This window comes from Pholcus phalangioides, unplaced genomic scaffold (genome assembly GCF_987345545.1).
Source record: "Pholcus phalangioides strain wild (caught in Gottingen) unplaced genomic scaffold, Ppha-v1.0 ptg000010l_1, whole genome shotgun sequence".
Taxonomy (NCBI): Eukaryota; Metazoa; Arthropoda; class Arachnida; order Araneae; family Pholcidae; genus Pholcus; species Pholcus phalangioides.
In genome coordinates, this window is record NW_028301603.1 from 25903971 (window position 1) to 25925530 (window position 21560).

Sequence of the window (21560 nt, forward strand, 5' to 3'; positions counted from 1 at the left end):
CTTTAGCCATTGCTTTGGTTTTTGTTCCCTTTCTTTTTCTTCTTCTTGTAGATATTGTATGTACTTGTGTAAAAAGTCAGTCTAATAAACGTGTCCGTGCGAGAAAGTGGTGTTTTCGTGTCTCTCTTTATTGTAAGAGTTTCGTTATCGTATTCGCGCTTTTTTGATCCACACCCGAGCTATCGACAGAACATTCGGTCCACACAACCGATACCATAACTTTCGTCCCCAGAGCGGCCACAAACTCTGGGAATTTCCACAAAATAATATTTCTCTTCATATCTATAAGTATATCATCTTGTACATGACCAACAACTCATGTTATACCCCTTGGTGTTAGAGCAATGGGCAAAATTTGCCTAGGTTTTACCCTTACGGGACACCAAAGGATGATGATGATATTCTCGAACCTCAGAAAAATATCGCGGTAGAGGGATTATCGTTATATCCAGAGGCAGCAGTTTAGCATTCGAGTTTATACATTACTGAGCGACTTGAAAATATCGTTGCAGAGGGATTTGTCGTTCTATCGAGTAACGTTGTAGCGAAGTTTCGCTGTATTTCTATTCTATAATTTCACCAATTCTGAAATTTTTTTCCCTTCGCATTTATATACTGTATTTCGAACTTCATGATTTCCATTTTCTTAATTTTCGATTCCTCTCTCACAGAAAGGGGAAAAAATCGGGGTTATAAGCGGCCCAGCTATTATTTTCGTGACGGGCCCCATGCATGGTAAAGGCGGCCCGGTATGGGATACATCTACATTCTTCTCGAATACTGTACTGCAACGATTAATGCAGTGATCTTTTCCTCATCAAGGTTATCCAAAAACACGTCTCGCATCCATGGGTGTTGAAAAAAAAAATTATTTTTCAAAAAGTCCACCGTTATAAGTTGTCAATAGTACAGTAGTAAATATTACGACCAAGACACACAATGATTTCACTATGGATGGCGTAAAAGCAGAAACACACTACACCGACGTGACGTGATTTCACGTCATGCCAGAGACTCGGTAAATTCTGATTCGTAGAAATTCGTCATCGTAGTGTGTTTCGGCCTTAAAACATCAGACCAATGTACTCACCGTATAATGTCTGATATGATCTTGCGTCATCTGACGTGACGTAAAGACGTCACGTCATAGTAATGTGTTTTAGCCTTAAGACTGGCCCTGTGCGGGAGTCAGGCAAATCACTCAAGGATTCCTATCAATATAGGGGTATTATCATCAGGTGCCCACAAATTGGGAAAGGTTTTTCTCGTTTTTGATATTCTCAAGATGCCATTAAGAATATTTCAAAAATTTCATGAAGAGTGGTTCATGACGTAAGCATCATTAAAACTTCCCCCATCATCAAAAGTCAGTAAATCTGAAACCCCATCCCCCCCATCGATGATTGGCATTTTGATAAAAATTTATAAAAAAAAAAATTTCGAAATGGCTTGGCGTGGGGTAGGAAAGTTGTGTCTTGGACATACAGGCCTATATATTGCATAATTGTTTTATTGAAATCCATTCACACACATCTTCTGGTGGCCCAAGCGCCCCAAAAATGGTTAAAAATTCACACTTTTCTGAAAATGTATTAAAAATTGTAAATTAATGACAATTTTTTATACATTTTGCAGAGTATTCAGGTATATATTTAAGTATAAACTTATAAATCATAACAATTTTATAATAATACATGAAGTATAAATTTAAAAATCAAAGTAATAAATCATAAAATTGAACTTATATAATGACTTTTTTAATTGTATTAATTTGAAGATTTAAATATTTGTAATGCTTTTGGTATTAAAATTTTTGATATGGCTTCTTGATTTTTTTAGTGTTGAATAGGCTAAAATCAAACCTTGTCTCTTCTCCACACACACTTTCCGACGCCTCAGACACTATGCGAATGCAACTTTCAACTGCTTGGGTATGGCATGAATATTTTCACCATTCCTTCTAACTTTTACCATACTAAATAATTTTATACATTTAATAATAAACAATAAACGCTTTTTCATTCTCTGCCTATGCTATTTTCCCTGTGAAATCGAATATTTAACTCATTTTTTATTTTTTATTCAAAATTCTCATAAAAATAGTTTTTTTGGCAAATATTTAAGCGTCTTGGGGCACCGGAAAAAATTAATTGAAATTGAAAAATTTTGAATTTATGCTAGTATGCTTAAAAGGCAACTTTTGCAGCCAATGCCAATTCTTTTATCCACATTTTGATTTTTCGATCCACCAAAGAGTTTTTTTTTTAATTCCACCCCCCACCCCTAAAAAGCAGTTAAAGAAATCCCGCTGAGCCGAAACCGCTGAAGTCAGTAATTTTATTTCGTGACGTAAAGAGAGGTTGTATAATTAAGGAGAGGTTTTTCAAAAATTCGAACCCTAAGGGGGGTTGGTTTGAATATTACATGAATAAATCACTGCGAGCCAAAACCGCTGAAGCGACAAATAAGAAATTTTGGTCAGTTGTTCTATTGTATGATGAAAGTCTCATTAAAAAGGGTTTTTTTTCTCGAAATTCCATTCCCCCCCCCCTAAAGGAGGCATAAGGTGGTTTAAAGGGTATGTAGAGAAATCGTGATGAGCCGAAAGAGCTGAAGCCACAAATATGAAATTTGGTCAGCATTTTTATTTTGTAATGGTCATGGCTCCCACATGAGTGGGGCTGACAGATCCCTAGCCCTGGGGCCCGGGACAATGCTCATAATTTTTTGGATTTTTCAAGCTATAAATTAATTATAGAAGGGCCCATGAAATGTCGGACCGGGAAGCCTCGAAAAGATCTCAGCCTAAGGGCCCTGCTCTAGGGTGTGGAGGACCATGGTAATGTTAAGACTCACTAAGACGGGATTTTTCAGAACTCAACCACTTAAGGGGCTTCAAAGTATAGTATATTGATCAATTACAAGAAAAGGGTCCGAAAGTGACGCCTTCAAAAAGTTCTGAAAAATTACCACTTCTTCTACTCATAAATATGCACAAAAATATAAAAAAATCCGAAATTATTATCGGCCATTCCAAAAAAAAGTAAATATTAATATTTTGAATGCTAATAGAGGTTGAAATTAATTAAAAAATCCTGCAACTTTAGTGTGACATCATTCAAACAATACATGATCAGGTACAGCACAGAAAGAGGAAAAAAAGAGAAATAACTAGTTTCTATATAAAACAGAGAAGCGCTAGAGGGAAAAGATGATGAAAATAAATTTTTTTTTATAAGTAATCACACCGCAAGAAATGATGAGTATCCGATTGAAAATTTATCGTTTTCAATAATTTTTTTATGTTGCTTTAAAAATTGAATTGTGCCGCTAATCTTGTTTTTGTGTGTTTCTGGGCGAGATGAATGCACATAATTGTTTTCATAATTTTTTGAGGACGACACCTCGAGACCCTTTCCTAGCGAGTTGAAATCACTGAAGATATAAGTATGAAATTTTAGTCAGTAGTTTTATTTTACGATGTCTCACTAAGGAGGGACTTTCAAATTTTACCGTCTAAGGTTGTCTGTGATAAGGCAGTTCAAAAGTTGTATGCGGGCAATCATGGCCGAGCCAAAACCACTCTAAAACTATAAATATGAAATTTGATTAGTATCATGTTTTATAATGATGAAACCCACTGAGAAAGGATTTCTGAAAACTCAACCGCCAAGAGGGTCATGAGGGGTTTAAATATTATATGGGGGAATCATCGTCCAGTAATTTTCAGATTACAAAATCCACACGAGCGAAGCTGCGGGTAACAGCTAATCAAAATATAGAAACATATTACTCTAAAATATAATACCTTTGCATATGATTCTGATAAAATAATTTACTCTTATAACTGACTATGATGTTGTAATTCCATTGAAAGTCTACCTTTGTTTCATCCACTTGATATGTTACTTTACAGCCTGCAAAACATGGTGAGTAATATAAAACATTGTCCGTTCCACAGACAGGATTGTATAATTCTGGTGAACACTTGCATGGACTGTTACAATCTGCAGTAAATCTTGATCTTGAAATAGCATCTGATCTAGATGTTACAAATAATGATATGAAAGAAAAATGTGAAGGTAAATATAAATTGGAGACTTAAAATAGAAAAGGTGCATACACAAAAACGTAGTATCTAGTTATTACTCTAGAGCAGCGGTTCTCAAACTTTTTTGACTCACGGAGCCCTTTTTAGTAGAAAAATTCTATGGCGGAGCCCCGTAGGCCCATTTTTAATTATTCATTAAAAGTTACTGGTTTATTTTTACTATTTAAAAATATTTATAATTATTATTTTTTAACTTTAATGTTTTTTTCCTAGAACCGCTGCTCTAGAGAATTTTGACAGTCTTATACAAGTTACTTGTTATTGATATACAGATGTTGTTATATAATGTTATACACAAAATGCTCAATCTTTTCAAGCTACTCAATACAAGAATGGGTAGCACACAAAACACCCTCATTAAAGAAGAGAATGGTTAATGTATACAAATCCTATTTCTGTTATAAAATGGTTTAGAGTAGCCTTCAGGATTGGTTTTAGAACTGTGGTTCTTGATCATTGAATGCATAAAATGACTGAGATGAGAAAAAAATTATCATTTTAAAACATTCACTGCATTCAAATAGTTTAAAGTTTCCATTTAAAGTTTCATACTCAGTGCTGTCTTGAACTTAGAGAAGAAATAAGGGTAGAGAGAGAGGAAAACCTATTTTTTTCTCCGCAAACATTGTGTCACGTGACTGCCGTCCTTCCCTGTGCTGGTAAATTTCATTCTACGGCTATTTTCAATGGTAAGCAGGACGAGGTGTGTGAATTACTTTGAAATCTACGTGAAAAATGATAACTGCGTGTTGTGCTTACGGCTGTTCCGAAAAACAAATCAAAGGAGGACTCTTCACTTTTCAGAGATGTATATTATTATTAAATATTTGAGTGTTTTTTGAATAAATATGAGGTATTAATATTAAAGCCGGAGCGTGTGAAGAAAGTTCATCAAAGCGCGTGTTTTCTAGCGTGTTAAGTTTTAAGATCTTGCATATTTTTCAACAATATTTGTCTGAACTTATGAGGCTATTAATAATTGATCGAATAACTACTCATTATCAACAAGTTATATCTGAAATTTGTTGCAATTAGATCCTTTTATTTGGAATGCTGTCAGAGTATGCTTACATGTTTTTCTTGGCGACCGCATTTTTTCGCCAAATGAGAATGGTGTTTTGATGACTGAAATAGCCAAATTTTTGTATGAAATTAACATCTTTGGAAATTAAAAGGTCTAATGAGTGCTACAGTATTTTTAAACATTTGTTTACAAAGAAATCTAATTTTTATGACTTTTTTAGAAATTAAATTTTTTGAATTCATCCTAATTTTCGATCTGGAATTTTTTTTTCCATGAACAGAAATAATTTTTTTTAAAAAAACAGAAAAAATTGGATTTTTTTTCGGAAATTTGTTTTGCCACGTGAAACATGAAGTTTCCAAAAATCATCATTACTAATTATTTTAATCAAATGAAGTTAATTTATACTGATTAAAAAACAATTTGAAATTTACACTAACCACAAAGAAAAACATGCTAAATTAATATCCAATTTTTTTTTAATTCTCAAATATACTACCAGTTATCAGATATTTAAAAATGAATACATATAAAATAAATTAGGGGACTGATTTAATCGACTGATCTCATGTATATGCATATTGTTACGATCTGTAGGCGATAGATAGCGCGATTTGTTCGATGGCTCTCAGAAATATCGAAATCGGTTGATGCCGGTTTCGGTTTATTGGAAAGGGATGCTATTGTTGAGAACATTCTAGAAAGTCCCACCCCTCCAGACATTGGTTCAACCCATCCGTACGGTGGCGCCGCCGACTAGAAACCTGTAAAATAGAATTTTTGTGGAATGTTCTATTTCTCGAAGTTTCTGTCGGGGTTATAAATAGTGCGGCGCTCACAAGATGGCAGGCTAGAGAGGCACAAGGAGATTCAGTCAGTCGTGTTTAAACTTTGCGAGAAAGTTGTTAGCTCTCTGGTTAGCTTGTAAATACGTGTAAATTGATGTTCTGTAAATAAACCTGTGTTTGTCCGTCGAACCGCTTCTTGTTTTGCAATCTCGAAGTCTTGTGGAAAATTATCCGGAACAATGTATATGAAATCATGCCCCTCTCCCAAACTTTCAAGACTATCTCCACCTATAATAAAGAGTTGATATAACTTTTGCAGAAGTTTATAACAATCTGTAAAAAAAAATTCAAGAAATATTCGTTTTTTTTTCAAGCATTTCTTTTTTCAAAGTTGATCGCCTGATGAACAGAAAGAAACCAGTATGTGATAGAAATTCAAATTTCTTGTGTTTTTAAGATGTAAAGGGGAAATAAAGCTTATATTTTATTTAACATTCACTCTGAATTTCTCAAAGGCCTCAACTTCAAACTCGTGGAATCCAAATTGTGATTTAAAAAATTATCAATTTCTCGGAGGTTTACCGCGGAGCTCGTCTGAGAAAACTTTAATAACCATCGAACTGAAAAGTGTAGAAGGAAAATAACACGTATCGCCAAATTAGAGATAGTAGCCAACCACTGCAACTCCACCAACGGCAGTCACGTGGTGTTATGTTGGCGGGCGCTGTATGAAAGAAATGAATACACTTGCTTTCTCTGTATTATTTCTTCTCTAAGGTCTTAACGCATGGGCTTACACAGGCGTGGCCCGGGCCCGCAGGAGAAGAAGGGCCTCACAAAAATGAAATCCGGTTGAAATTTTCTAGAATTTACAAGGTAGGGCCTCAGAAAAACCTGTTTGTTTATGTATTACTTCGTATTATTGTTTTGTTTCTCTGTCTCAGTGGCAACACAGACAGCGAAGCGATCGGTCGCAAAATTTTCGGTCTCTGCCATATCAAGGTAATCTTAAGACAAACATACGATTTACAGAAATCTTCGGCTATCCAATTTTTATTTTATTTTTGTCCTATTCATCAGGTAGTTTTATATAAAGTTTGCGGATATGAGTAACTAGCTGATACCCGGCGACGTTTCCCGCCCCGTAAAAAATTTATATATGTATAGCTTATTAATTATTTCTTACTCAAAAAAATTTCTGCATCAAGTAAGAAAAAATTACTTTTATTATTAAAAACTTCAGGCAATCGCTTGTGAATACACAATATTTTTTCTTTTCCCATCTGGTGTGTAGATGTACAAATTTTTGCTATTACCAACACGTGAACAGGTGACGAAAAGGTGTCCGTGTGAAAAACAGGGCTCAAGTAAGTTGATACCTGCCACTGCTAACGACTGGCCTTGCGCTTTGTTGATTGTCATGGCAAAAGCTAAATGAATCGGGAACTGTGATCGCTTGAAAGTGAATGGCATTTCTTCACTGATAATTCGGATACGTGGAACGAAGACGTCTTCTCTCCTTTGGCACATCCAGTTAGAATCGTCGCTTCAATGATGCAATTGTGCAATTTCTTCACGCAGAGTCTGGTGCCATTGCAGTCTCGGTGTGTCCAAATTTCTTAAAAGCATTATAGGTGCTCCGACTTTGAGGGTCAAATTGTGTGGCGGCACACCCGGAATATCCAAAGGAGTTCAGAAATTCTGCAGGATACAGAACTAAATGTCTGCGCTGTGTCTGTGACAGTGTCAACCGATTTGTAAGATGTGGAGTCTCCCGGAATAATTTTTAGGAAGTTCACACTGTCATTTTTCGGTGCCAGAATCTCTCTCAGAAAGCCACTCATGGTTTTTGCCATTTTGTTGAATGTTTGGAAAGACTTTGTCTGCAAGTTCTTGAACTGAGTTTAACAACTGGCAAAATCCATTTGGGAACGTAATCGGTCCAGTGCTTGGGTCAACTGATGTGAAAATGATAGCAGTGCTGAGTCATTTTGCAGTTGAACTCGCATGTTGGTGGATAATGATAATTTTTTAACTTCGGGCCAGAGTGTTGATGATTTGAGGCAAGCATTGAGTTCATCAGTTGGCGTTAAACATTTTTATTCCCAGTTTTGTCGTCGTAGTTGTTGTTCTCTGTTGTTAGCGACGTCATACGTCCAGCTTGTGCAGCGAATATTATTCAAACGCCTTTTACGCATTTTTTAAATTGAAACTAAACCTATACGATGGGCGGTTGATGAGATAAAGGCTGCATTATCACTTACAGGATTACAGGACAACCTGTATATAGGCTAGCAGAAATACCCGGCGCTTTCCGGGTTTTCTGCAATTAAATTGGAAAAGTGACAAACCGTTATAAATGAATAAACTGTTATAATAACAGAATCAAAGGTGTGACAAACCATTGTAAAGGCATATATTCACGTTTGAAACGCATTGTTGGAAACCACGGTAACCAAAGTAAACGTTCCGAGAAAGTAATTGTTGAGGCCCCAATACCATTGTTGCCCGACAGTTTTTTGCCCATTTCGGGCATTTGCCCAGCTCTGACGAAGTTTTAAAGTAGCCTACGGCTCAATCCCGGACCTGTTTGGTATATATGCAAAATCTGGCGACGATCGGTCTAAAACTGTAGATTTGTATAAAGAGCATACATACATACATACTTTCACATTTATATATAAGACTAGCCATAATACCCGGCGCTTCCCGGGTTTTCTTCAATTACTGGGTGGATTGGAAAAGTGACAAACCATTATAATGGCAGAATTAAAGATTTGACAAACCATTGTAAAGGCATATATACACGTCTGAAACGCATTGTTGGGAACCACGGTAACCAAAGTAAACGTTCCGAAAGTGATTGTTGAGGCCCCAAAACCATTGTTGCCCGACAGTTTTTTGCCCATTTCGGGCATTTGCCCAGCTCTGACGAACTTTTAAAGTAGCCTGCGGTTCAATCCCGGACCTGTTTGGTATATATGCAAAATCTGGCGACGATCGGTCTAAAACTGTAGATTTGTATAAAGAGCATACATACATACATACTTTCCTATTTATATCTTATATATAAATGTGAAAGTATGTATGTATGTATGTATGTATGCTCTTTATACAAATCTACAGTTTTAGACCGATCGTCGCCAGATTTTGCATATATACCAAACAGCTCCGGGATTGAACCGTAGGCTACTTTAAAAGTTCATCAGAGCTGGGCAAATGCCCGAAATGGGCAAAAAACTGTCGGGCAACAACGGTTTTGGGGCCTAAACAATCACTTTCGGAACGTTTACTTTGGTTACCGTGGTTTCCAACAATGCATTTCAGACATGTATATGTCTTTACAATAGTTTGTCACATCTTTAACGCTGCCATCATAACAGTTTATTCCTTTATAACGGTTTGTCACTTTTCCAATCCTCCCAGTAATTAAAAAAAACCCGGGAAGCGCCAGATATTTTTGCTTGCATGTATACAGGGTGTCCTGTAAGTGCTAATGGGGCCTTTATCTCATCAACCACCCATCGTTGAGGTATAGTTTCAATTTAAAAAGTGCTTAAAAGGAGTTTGAATAATATTCGCTGCAGAAGCTGGACATATGACGTCACTAACAACAGTGAACAACAACTACGACGATAAAACAGGGAATAAAAATGTTCAACGCCAGCTGATGAACTCAATGCTTGCCTCAAATCATCAGCACTCTACTTCACCAAACACCAACTCTGGCCGTATCGCTACATTGCAATTTACTGCCATTAGTGAGATGGGTTTGAAGTGAAGGTGCTGTCTATCGGTGGTCGCCTCGAGTTCGTTAGGACATCAACACTCTGGCACGAAGCTAAAAAATTATCATTGTCCACCAACATGCGAGTTCAACTGCAAAATGACTCGGCACTGCTATCATTTTCACATCAGTTGATCAAACTTAGCAATGGAAGAATTCCCGTAGACCCAAGAAGGACTGATTACGTTCCCAAATGGATTTTACCAGTTTTTAAACTCAGTTCAAGAACTTGGAGACAAAGTCTTCCCAAACAAAATCACCAAAACCATGAGTGACTGTGAGAGAGTAATTCTGGCACCGGAAAATGACAGTGTGAACAAGATCAACGAAAAAATTCTAAAAATTATTCCAGGAGACTCCACATCTTACAAATCGGTTGACACTGTCACAGACTCAGCGCAGACAGTTCTATATCTTGCAGAATTTCTGAACTCTTTGGATATTCCGGGTGTGCCACCTCACAACTTGACCCTCAAAGTCGGAGTACCTATAACGCTTCTAAGAAATTTGGAGACACCGAGACTCTGCAATGGCACCAGAGTCTGCGTGAAAAAATTGCACAATTACATCCTTGAAGCAACGATTCTAACTGTATGTGCCAAAGGAGAAGACGTCTTCATTCCACGCATCCCAATTATCACTGAAGAAATGTCATTCACTTTCAAGCGATTACAGTTCCCGATTCGCTTAGCTTTTGCTATGGCAATCAACAAAGCGCGAGGCCAGTCGTTAGCAATGGCAGGTATCAACCTATTTGAGCCCTGTATTTCTCACGGACAGCTTTTCGTTGCCTGTTCGCGTGTTGGTAATCCCAAAAATTTGTACATCTACACACCAGATGGAAAAACCAAAGATATTTTGTATCCACAAGCGAATTGCCTGAAGTTTTTAATTATAATATTTGAAAATAAAAGTAATTTTTTCTTACTTGATGCAGAATTTTTTTTGATTAAGAAATAATTAATAAGCTATACATATATAAATTTTTTACGGGGCGGGCAACGTCGCCGGGTATCAGCTAGTCTTCTATGTATATAAAATTGATTTTCTGTGTGTGTGTCTGTGTGTGTGTGTATGTATGTTCTCTATACAAATCTACAATTTTAGATCGATCGTCGCCAAATTTTGCATATATACCAAATGGGACCCGACTTGAACGATAGGCTACTTTAAAATTTCGTCAGCCCAGGGCAAATGCCCCAAATGGGCAAAAAACTGTCCGGCAACAATGGTTTTTGGGCCTCAACAATCACTTTCCGAACGTTTACTTTGGTTACCGTGGTTCCCTAGCGATGAGTTTCAGACGTGTTTATGTCTTCACAATGGTTTGTCACTTCTTTAATGCTGCCAGTTATGTATAATAGTTTATGCCTTTATAATAGTTTGCCACATTTTCAATACTCTCAGTAATGAGGCTTTTTGAATAGACGTCATAATCATCACCATCATCGCTTTGAGGGCCAGGAAAAGGGTGATCCTCATAAAAATCACTATTAAAATTGCCGATTTAACTGCATAAATACGGAAATTTAGTGGGGGGGGGGGGTTCCCTGCCACATCAATAATTTTAAAAATTAAATTGAATTCTCGATTTTTGAAATATGGAATTCACTTGGAGATACGAAGCCCAGAAAATTAAAAATATGAATAATTTGCCGGATCTACTTTTGAGTTTGATATCCATGTAATAACATTGATTTCAACTTTTTATTTACATCTTCTCAAGCATGAAAATTAATGTCTCCGTATTGTCTTTTGATATTTATTTGCATAAATTCATATAGTTTAGGATGTTTTTAAAATTAGTTATGGGCCCCGTAAAGTGCATCGAAAAAATTCCACAGCTTTAATTAAGCATTTTTTGAAGCTCAAACAGGCAGAAATAGATACCTTGAAGTTCAGGGGGAGATTTTCTGTGTGTGTGTCTGTGTGTGTGTGTATGTATGTTCTCTATACAATCTACAATTTTAGATCGATCGTCACCAAATTTTGCATATATACCAAATGGGACCCGACTTGAACGATAGGCTACTTTAAAATTTCGTCAGACCAGGGCAAATGCCCCAAATGGGCAAAAAACTGTCCGGCAACAATGGTTTTTGGGCCTCAACAATCACTTTCCGAACGTTTACTTTGGTTACCGTGGTTCCATAGCAATGCGTTTCAGACGTGTATATGCCTTTACAACGGTTTGCCACTTCTTTAATCCTGTTAGTATATGTATAATAGTTTATGCCTTTATAATGGTTTGCCACATTTTCAATATACTCTCAGTAATGAGGCTTTTTGAATAGACGTCATAATCATCATCAGCATCGCTTTGAAAGTCAGGAAAAGGGTGATCCTCATAGAAATCAGTGCTAAAATTGTCGATTTTACTGTAGAAATGCGGAAATTAGTGGGATTTTCCGCCCCATCAATAATTTTAAATATTGTATTGAATTCTCAATTTTTGAAATATTGAGGTCGCTTGGAGATATACGAAGCCCAGGAGATTAAAAATGAAGTAATTAGCCGGACCTACTTTTGAGTTAGACATTCATGCAATAACATTGATTCAACTTTTTATTTACATCTTCTCAAGCATGAAAAATAATGTCACCGTATTGTCTTTTGATATTCAACTGCATAAATTCATAGTTTAGGATGTTTTAAAATGAATTATGGTCCCGTAAAGTACATCGAAGAAATTCCACAGCTTCGATCAAGCATTTTTGAAAACTGAAACAGGCAGATGGATAAATTAAAGTTCAGGGGGGGGGGATCGAAATACCTAGTGCCCCTTAAACAAAGGAAAAAAAATATATTCGTTTCTATGTTTCTTTAAATCTAGATTTGTTTATTTCATGAAGTCGCTCAGGAAGTCGTCATATTGGTTTACTTAGACACCTATGTCCCTCAAAGAAAGAGAGAGGGAGATATCACGTGATCCAAACAGCCTCATTGAAGAAAATCCGGGCAGCGCCGGGTATTATAGCTAGTCTATATATATAAAATTGATTTTCTGTCTGTCTGTGTGTGTTTGTTCTCTATACAAATCTACAATTTTAGATCGATCGTCGCCAAATTTTGCATGTATACCAAATGAGACCCGACTTGAACGATAGGCTACTTTAAAATTTCGTCAGACCAGGGCAAATGCCCCAAATGGGCAAAAACCTGTCGGGCAACAATGGTTTTTGGACCTCAACAATCACTTTCCAAACGTTTACTTTGGTTACCGTGGTTCCCTAGCAATGCGTTTCAGACATGCATATGCCTTTACAATGGTTTGTCACTTCTTTAATGCTGCCAGTTATGTATAATAGTTTATGCCTTTATAATGGTTTGCCACATTTTCAATACTCTCAGTAATGAGGCTTTGTGAATAGACGTCATAATCATCACCAGCATCGCTTTGAGGGTCAGGAAAAGGGTGATCCTCCTAGAAATCAGTGTTATAATTGCCGATTCTACTGTATAAATGCTGAAATTTAGTGAGGTTTTCTGTCACATCAATAATTTTAAAATTGTATTGAAATCTCGATTTTTGAAATATTGAGGTCGCTTAGAGATAGATATACGAAGCCCAGGAGATTAAATACGAAGTAATTAGCCGGACCTACTTTTGAGTTGGACATTCATGCAATAACATTGATTTCAACTTTTTATTTACATCTTCTCAAGCATGAAAATTAATGTCTCCGTATTGTCTTTTGATATTCAACTGCATAAATTCATATGGTTTAGGATGTTTTAAAATTAATTATGGACCCATAAAGTACATCGAAAAAATTCCACAGCTTTAATTAAGCATTTTTGGATGCTGAAACAGGCAGATGGATAACTTGAAGTTCAGGGGGAGGGAATCGAAATACCTAGCGTCCATCAAAAAAAAAGGAGGGGGGGGGGGAAACTCTTCATTTCCACGTTTCTTTAAATCTAGATTTGGTTATTTCATGAGTCGCGCAGGAAGTCGCCATATTGGTTAACTTTAGATACGGTTTGCATGTCCCTCAAAGAAAGAGGGAGATATCGCGTGTTTCTAACAGCCCCATTGAAGAAAACCCGGGCAACGCCGGGTATTATAGCGAGTGTGTGATGAATGCCGAAAGGTTGTTTCGACGAAAAGCAATGTTATGAAGTGCATTAAGTGTTGGAAATGCTTTCACCCGTCATGCGTAAACGTTTTGCTTTCGATAAATGAAAGTGAAAAAACACGATGGAAATGTACTGTTTGTATTGGGTCCGAACTTGGTGCGGATGCTGAAAAGACACCATCGCCCGAGATGGCTGGTCCATTTTCGGGAGACATGCCATGGAACTAATGCTGAAGATAGAGTAAGGCCTCCTGTTCCAGCGGGTGCGTCCCAGCCGAAGAGAAAAGTTCGATCGCCGGCTGATGAGTCGATTATGCCATCCCGTAATTTGAGATCGCGCATGGGAGAATTGATGGACCTAGAAAACTTTGATATAAACAAAGGCGTGAAAATATTATCCCTGCATGTCGACCTGCATGAAACCTTGGAATCTGTTTCCAGTAAAGTGGATATCCTACAGTGTGAGCTGAAAAAGTTTGAAACGTCCTTGGGAGTGTTGGAGAAACGCGTTTCTGATCTTGAGAAAAATGCAGTTGGTGAGATATCTCGTGGGGACATCGAGGATTTACATCGATCGAACAGGCTGATGATGGATAAAATTGATGATCTGGAAAACAGACATAGAAGGGAAAACCTTGTCTTTGTAGGTGTTCCTGAGGAATCAAATGAGACTGCCGAATCACTAGAAACCAAAACATAAAAAAATTGCTCAGAAACTGTGGGTGTTGATGGTGTTAAATTTGACAGAATTCACAGATTGGGTCGACGGGTGGGCGAGAGATCTCGCCTGGTAATGAGTAAACTTGCTGTGATCTATTCCGATAAAATAGATGGCAGCATCTAATAGACCTTATTCTGTGATTTGTTTATAATGTTCAAGTGATTTAAGATTGCTGTCTGTTCTGCTTCTGTGTGTCTCTCGAGCATTCGCAATCATGTAGTTAACGTCTATTTCGTTCGTGCTTCTTCCTTTATCACGTGTGTATGTGTTTTAAATGTAATAATTCAAAGAGTTCACTTCTATAGTGATAGAGTCTTCTATCGTCTTCCACTCGGACGAATGTTTCAGCGAGTAATTGAAACATGAAACTGGCGACGAACTATGGGATGTTTACCAAACTGATGTCAGATGAGAGCTGGTATGTTTATTTCGACATTGCTTTTCCTCATCACGCTCGAGTTTCGTCGCAATGGTATCTATTTATATTGATGTTTATAAAATTCTAACATGGCAGCAATTGGGTCTATGCCTGAGTTCGATACCTCAAATTCGAGGTCCTGGGATTTATATATACAACAGCTGACTTTTTTTCTTGGAAGCAAATGCGATAACGCTTCCTGAAAAGAAAAGGGCTGTTCTTTTGGATGTGTGCGGAATAAAAACGCTAGGGATTTTGCGTTCCCTTGTGTCGCCTCAGCAGATTTCTGTGTTTTTATAATATACTCGAACTACTAAAGAATCATTTCTGCCCAAAACCCTCTGAAGTTTATTGCAGATTTCAATTTCATAAGAGAGTACAGTTAGACAATGAGTTCGTAAATTCGTACGTTACCCAATTAAGAAAATTAGCTGAAAATTGTAATTTTGGTGCTACTCTTGCTGAACGATTGCGCGATCAGTTGGTATGTGGATTACGAGATGAAGGAACTCAACGAAAGTTACTGGCAGAGCCAAAATTGAATTTTGACGATGCTGTTGCAAAGTGCCTTGCAGCTGAAACTGCGTTTTCACAATCAAAACAAATTCATTCTCAAAACTCTCGAGTTTCTAATTCAGGAACTTCTGATTTCGTTGATCAAGTGAAGAGTAAAAAGATATTTAATTCGAAAAACACACACACACACAAAAAATGTTTCAAAGGCTGATTTTTCTAATAACGGTTAGGTATGTTTTGGTTGTGGTGGACGACATGACCGTTCTAATTGTCGTTTCAAATCAGCGACTTGCGGCACTGTGGCAAGAAAAGGCATATAAATACAAACTGTATGCCGGGCCAAGGGTATTCAGAAGAATAAAGCATACGGCATTCAGAAGAATAAAGCATACGGCATTCAGAAGAATAAAGCATACGGCATTCAGAAGAATAAAGCATACGGCATTCAGAAGAATAAAGCATACGGCATTCAGAAGAATAAAGCATACGGCATTCAGAAGAATAAAGCATACGGCATTCAGAAGAATAAAGCATACGGCATTCAGAAGAATAAAGCATACGGCATTCAGAAGAATAAAGCATACACACATAATACACATAAAATTAAAACCGAAAATGAATATTCGAATTCTGTAGTTAACTTTTCTGGTTTCAAACAATGTATCGAGGTTTTATTGAACAACCATGCATTAAAAATGGAGATTGATTCTGGATCTTATTATTCTCTAATTTCTAAAGAAACTTTTTAAACTTTGTTTGGTTGCTGCAAACCTAAGATTAGAAACACTTTTGTGAAGTTGCGGGATTTTCAAGGAAATTTAATTTCCCTTCTAGGTTCATGCATAGTAAAAGTACACTTTGGGAACAAGAATGTCAGATTACAACTGCTAATTTCAAAATGCAAATGCACAAATAATTTGGGTTTCTCATGGTTTGAGCCTTTGGGTATTTCATTGAATGGAGTCAAAAAGATTGAATCTAATCCAGTGGATTTTTTAATTCAAAAATACAGCGAGGTTTTTGATGCTGGATTGTGGGTACATTTGCATGACCTGCCGTGTCTTTACCTTTTGATCCTGAATTTCCTCCCATTCAACTCAAGGCTAGGAATGTTCCACTTGCAATGAAACCAAAAACTAAGATTGCTTTGAAAAAACTTCAGGATGAAGGAGTTATTGAACCTATTTCGAACCCAAAGTGGTCAACTCCTGTTGTTCCCGTTATTAAACCTTCAGGTGACATTAGATTATGTGAGAACTGTAAGGTAACTTTGAATAAGGCCATGAATGCTCACCCCTATCCAATTCCAGCTGTTAATCAGTTACTGTCAAACTTGGATATTACGCTAAAATAGATTCAGCTAAGGCTTACTTACAGCTTCGTGTAGACGAAACATCAGCTGAGGCCCAGATATACTCCACTGATCACGAGAAGAACACTGGCTACGTCACGTTACGTCAAACGATTCTATTATTTACTTTTAGGTAAAGCGACTGCCCATCGAGAATAGCATATTAGCAACGGCGCAACCCGTTTGGCGTCTTTAGCGCTATTTTGGCTCTTAGAAATTTCACTAAAAGCGCCACGGCAGTGCTCTCGATAACGTCGTCATCGCAGTGTTTTTGTTGCGTAAACACCGGCTGTTCGACAGTGTCGTCTTAAGGCATTGTCGCATTAGATTCACAAAAATAAGATCTGCTTGAAATTTTCCAGAATTTACGTGGTAGGGGAATCAGAAAAACCACTTGGCCCGGGAAAGCCCGTGATGCTCTTAAGACGGCCCGGCTGCACGAGCACTTACAGCACATTACACTGGTGTAAGAAATTAAGAGAATTTGCAGACTTGGTCGATTATTTCTAGAACTACTGGACCGATTTTAATGAAATTTGATATGTACATACATTGATACAATACAAAACAAATAACCACGATCATGCGTGTGTATTCAATAATTGTAATACACACGCATGATCGTGCGTAACACTCGTTGGAGTTGGAAGGTATGAAACAGCGGTTGCAGAATAAACAAAAAAATGGGTTAATAGATGGGTTAATAGGGGGGTATGGTCCCCACTTACAGATATACAGGTCTCGCAGCGTGATTTCATACTTGAAATAAGGCAGTTTATCATTTACTGTGGCAATTGGTCCCACTCGTTCAGCAACGCTGTTTTCATTACCTGGATGGTTCCCGGAGGGGGGTTGCGAGTTGCAATTGCCCTCCCCAGAGCGTCCCAGACATGCTCTATAGGGTTAAGGTCTGGAGATCTGGCTGGCCAATCCATCCGGTGAATATCCTCACTCTCTAGAAAATCGTCGAGCAGAAGAGCTCTATGTGGCCTCGCGTTATCGTCCATTAAAATGAACTCAGGGCCAACTGCACTCTTGAAAAGGCGAACATAGGGCTCCAAGTCCTCATCCCTATACATCACACCAGTCACAGTGCCTCTTTCAAAGACATGGAGAGGTGTGCGGCCATCCAACATGATACCTGCCCAGACCATTAAACCTCCTTCGCCATAATGGTCGATTTCGCGGACATTGAAGGGTAGGTAGCGGGTCCCTGGTTCTCTCCATATGAACGTACGGCGAGAATCGGTGCTTATGCTGAACCGGGACTCATCAGTAAAGAGAACGGTCGCCCATTGATCCATACTCCAATCTCTATGCTCTCTGCACCATGATAAACGGATTCTCCTGTCCGTAGAAGTGAGCGGGACGCAAACAGCAGGTCTTCTTGCAAACAACCCTCTCTCATGAAGTCTTTTGGAAACAGTCACCCTTGATACACGGGTTCCTGTGGCTGCATACAAGTCACGAGAGAGCCGAGAAGCTGTAACACTGTAACACTCCTGTTACGCCTTGCTATAATCGACAAATGGCGATCTTCTCTGGCCGTCGCACAGTGGTCCAAATCGGGAAATTAGCTGGAAAAAAATAAAAAATTAAGTTTTTGCTTCGGAGAAAAAAACCATATGGGTGTGTAGAGAAATGTCTAGTGCATCTTGAGGTGATATTTGTTTCGTGATATTTTTTCACATCAGGGTGGTTCCGGGGGTCAAAGAAGGGTAATGACTGACTCAGATGGGGCTCTCGCCGAAATGTGATGAAACGCTTAACTTCCCTAGGTTGTCATTCGGTTGCATTTGAGTGGAACTATGAAATTTTTTTTGCTATTCATTTTTAATTCTTTTTCCTTTTCGGCTGGATGTTTTCCAAGCTCCGAGTAGAGGAAATAATTTTCGTAATTCGTCCTTGAAGTTTGGCTTATTTTTGAGTAGTTTTGAGCACAAAAAGTGAGTTATAAAAAAAAGTTTAACTCTGTTCAATCGTGAAATGTTTTTTCTGATGTTCTACATGTTGTTGGTGAACGGTTTGCATTATGCGAGCCGCCCCTTTTTAAGTAAGAAATTTTTGAAATGGCCTTATGTGTGACTCGTCTAGAGTTGTTTTTGCGCTAATGGTGGGTTGAGCTTGCCTTTTAAAAAGTCTGCAGACCTGTTAATCCAATATATTGATGAAAAGTCATAATTTGAACATAGCCTGGAAGTCAAGAGTAGTAATTTTCGTTTGAAAATCAAATGTTTCATCAGTTTATCAAAAAAGTGGAGATTTAGTAACAAGACCTTGACACGTTTCCTCGACAAAAATTCAGCATGGTTACAAGGGAAAATAGCTATTCCATCCAAAATATTCCAGAAAGATCGGAGCAGACCTCAAAAGAATTTCGAAGGTAGTGGCCCGAGGACCAAGAAGGCAAAAATAAAAAATCTCTCGGAAGAACATAGAACCAGAGCGTAGTGTTGTGCAGCACAAGCCAGTCTTACATCATCCGGCCAACGTACGGCCTCTAACATGAAATAGATGTCGAAAAATTTAGAGAGTTTGCAAACACTACTGCAATGCTTTATGTGCAACTTTACAGTTGGTTTTACGTGCCAGTTACTGTTCACAAAGTTTTAATTCATGGTGCAGATGTTATACAACATTTGCTACTTCCCGTTGGTCAGTTGACGGAGGAAGCACAAGAAGCCAGACATAAAGACTATAAGCAAGCCAGAGAATATACGTAGATCAAGAAAAATTTCACGTCAAACAACTAATGAAGATTTGATGAACTATCTTCTTACATCATCAGATCATCTAGTATCTTCTATAAGAGAACTGCCCACAAAAAACTGCCCCAAAAAAGGGAGTATTGCCAAAAGAGGTTTTGACTTTGCTGAAATTTAGCGAGACAGAAAAGGGAGAAAAAAGCAGATCCTCAGAGTCTTACAGTGATTGACACTACGCATAAGGTGGGTGCGTTTTAGGTACATTTTTAATTTATATGCAAAATTACTGTACATAAACGTAAATTAATTCCGAGAATAAAATAATATACATTTTTAAGTGTTTGTACAATTGCGAGTACAAATTTGTAAGTATTTAATAATCTGCGGAGTTTGGTTGTTTTTTATGAAAAATTTCATTCCGATTTGAAATGTTCAATCGGTGATCAAGCCCCCAAATCATAGATTTTGTTTATTTGCACTGTTTATTTTTAATGTTTTGTCTTATAAAAGAATAATTTATTATTTTTTGAGTGAAAATCTTGATTTTTTACATATTAAACTTCAATTAAGTGTTCCCCCCAGTTTTCACGGCAATATGTTGTTTAGAATGTGCTTTGGTATTACTATTATTTTTTCAATATTATTCGTAATAAATATGAGTGATGCATTGTTATTTTGGAGACAGTCAATCAGAAAAGTAGGAAACATCAGTAAAAGATGGAAATATTAATTAGAAATAAGTAATTATTTCATTGAAATGGAAAGAATTTCAAAAATGTAGAAAACGTAGTAGTCATACCAAAGTAGTTTTAAAATTACCAAACGTTATTATTATTAAATTATACTTCTCGGCCTGTGTGGATGCTTATTTTTGATGTGAAGCAAAAAGAATTTTTCAAAAATATTCATTAGTTTTCGAGAAAACATTTTTTCTCCTAAATTCTCTATATATTGACCACTGTGTGCGTCGTGGCTCTTGGACGATCTTGCCCAGGATTTCTCTCGATGGATCCGGTATCCTGGAACTGTTTCCATAAGTTACACACGACGCTGGGCGTTAAATTGAACTCTCAACAAATCTGGAATTGAGATTGGCTTGCTTCTAGCCTCCCCGCAATTCGCCACTTCATTCCATCATCTAAACGTTGGTGGTTACTCATTTTTACTGTTACAATTTGAAATTAACCGATTGCTGCAAAATAACACCAAGAAATTCGTCGAGGTGTGCTAGTGAACGAAATGCGTCTTAACTTACGCGCGCTTATAAAGCCTGTTTCTCTACTGGCTCCGCCAACACACACGTGTGCTCTTACGTATTTGACGTACAAGATTTGCATTTTTGTCTAGAAGCAGTGGTTTTACATTCAGTTCAGTTCTTTTCATGAAATTTGATAAAATATGCAAATGCTCTTAATTTATTTCACCAGTGTATTTTAATACAAAAAATATATTTTTTATTCCGCAGAAGGGATCGAAAACTCCAGCCTTTTTTTAATAATCAGTTCTATGCATCAAGCTGAAGCCGAACGCTGCTCATATAAAACATTTTCGACCATGGCCCCCAGAAGGATGGGCTACTACACTGCACACCAACTCCGGTCATATATCGCCATACGGTAATTTCCAACCAGTGGAGTTGGGTGGGAAATGAAGGCTCCATCCATCGGTGGTCGCCCTAGGCTCGGTAGGTAAAGTACTTGTTTCGAATGTTCTATGCCCGGATTCGAACCCATGGACTTTGATGGTAACCTTCGTAGTGGCAGACGAGCTGAAGACGAAGGATGGGCTGACAAAATCCAGCCTATAGGAGAATTCTTATAATTTTCCCCACACTAAATTCAGAATGGACGGCCGGTGAGAGATCCCAGCCAGGATCCCTCCTGCAGCATGAGAGGACCATTCTACCGATGCCCTAAAGGATGGCCCCCACATCTTGCAGCCTGGCTCTCAGATTGGGATCTTTGACGGGTCACTCTAAAATGAATTTATAGTTGTAAAAAATGATTAGAATCCATCCAGGGCCCCAGGGCTGGATCCCTGTCAGCCCTGCGGGGACATGC

At 37.7% G+C, this 21560-nt stretch overlaps 1 protein-coding gene across 4 annotated transcripts in view; it reads right to left on the reverse strand.

Moving 5' to 3' along the window:
* The window catches only part of LOC149081157 (solute carrier organic anion transporter family member 4A1-like), a 357667-nt gene that overhangs the window by 185999 nt on the left and 150108 nt on the right, over positions 1-21560 (reverse strand). For all 4 annotated transcript variants that reach the window (XM_089237938.1, XM_089237940.1, XM_089237937.1 and 1 more), the window contains exon 8: positions 3883-4042. In XM_089237938.1, coding sequence (XP_089094064.1) covers positions 3883-4042 — 160 coding nt within the window. The remainder of the gene's footprint in view (positions 1-3882; positions 4043-21560) is intronic.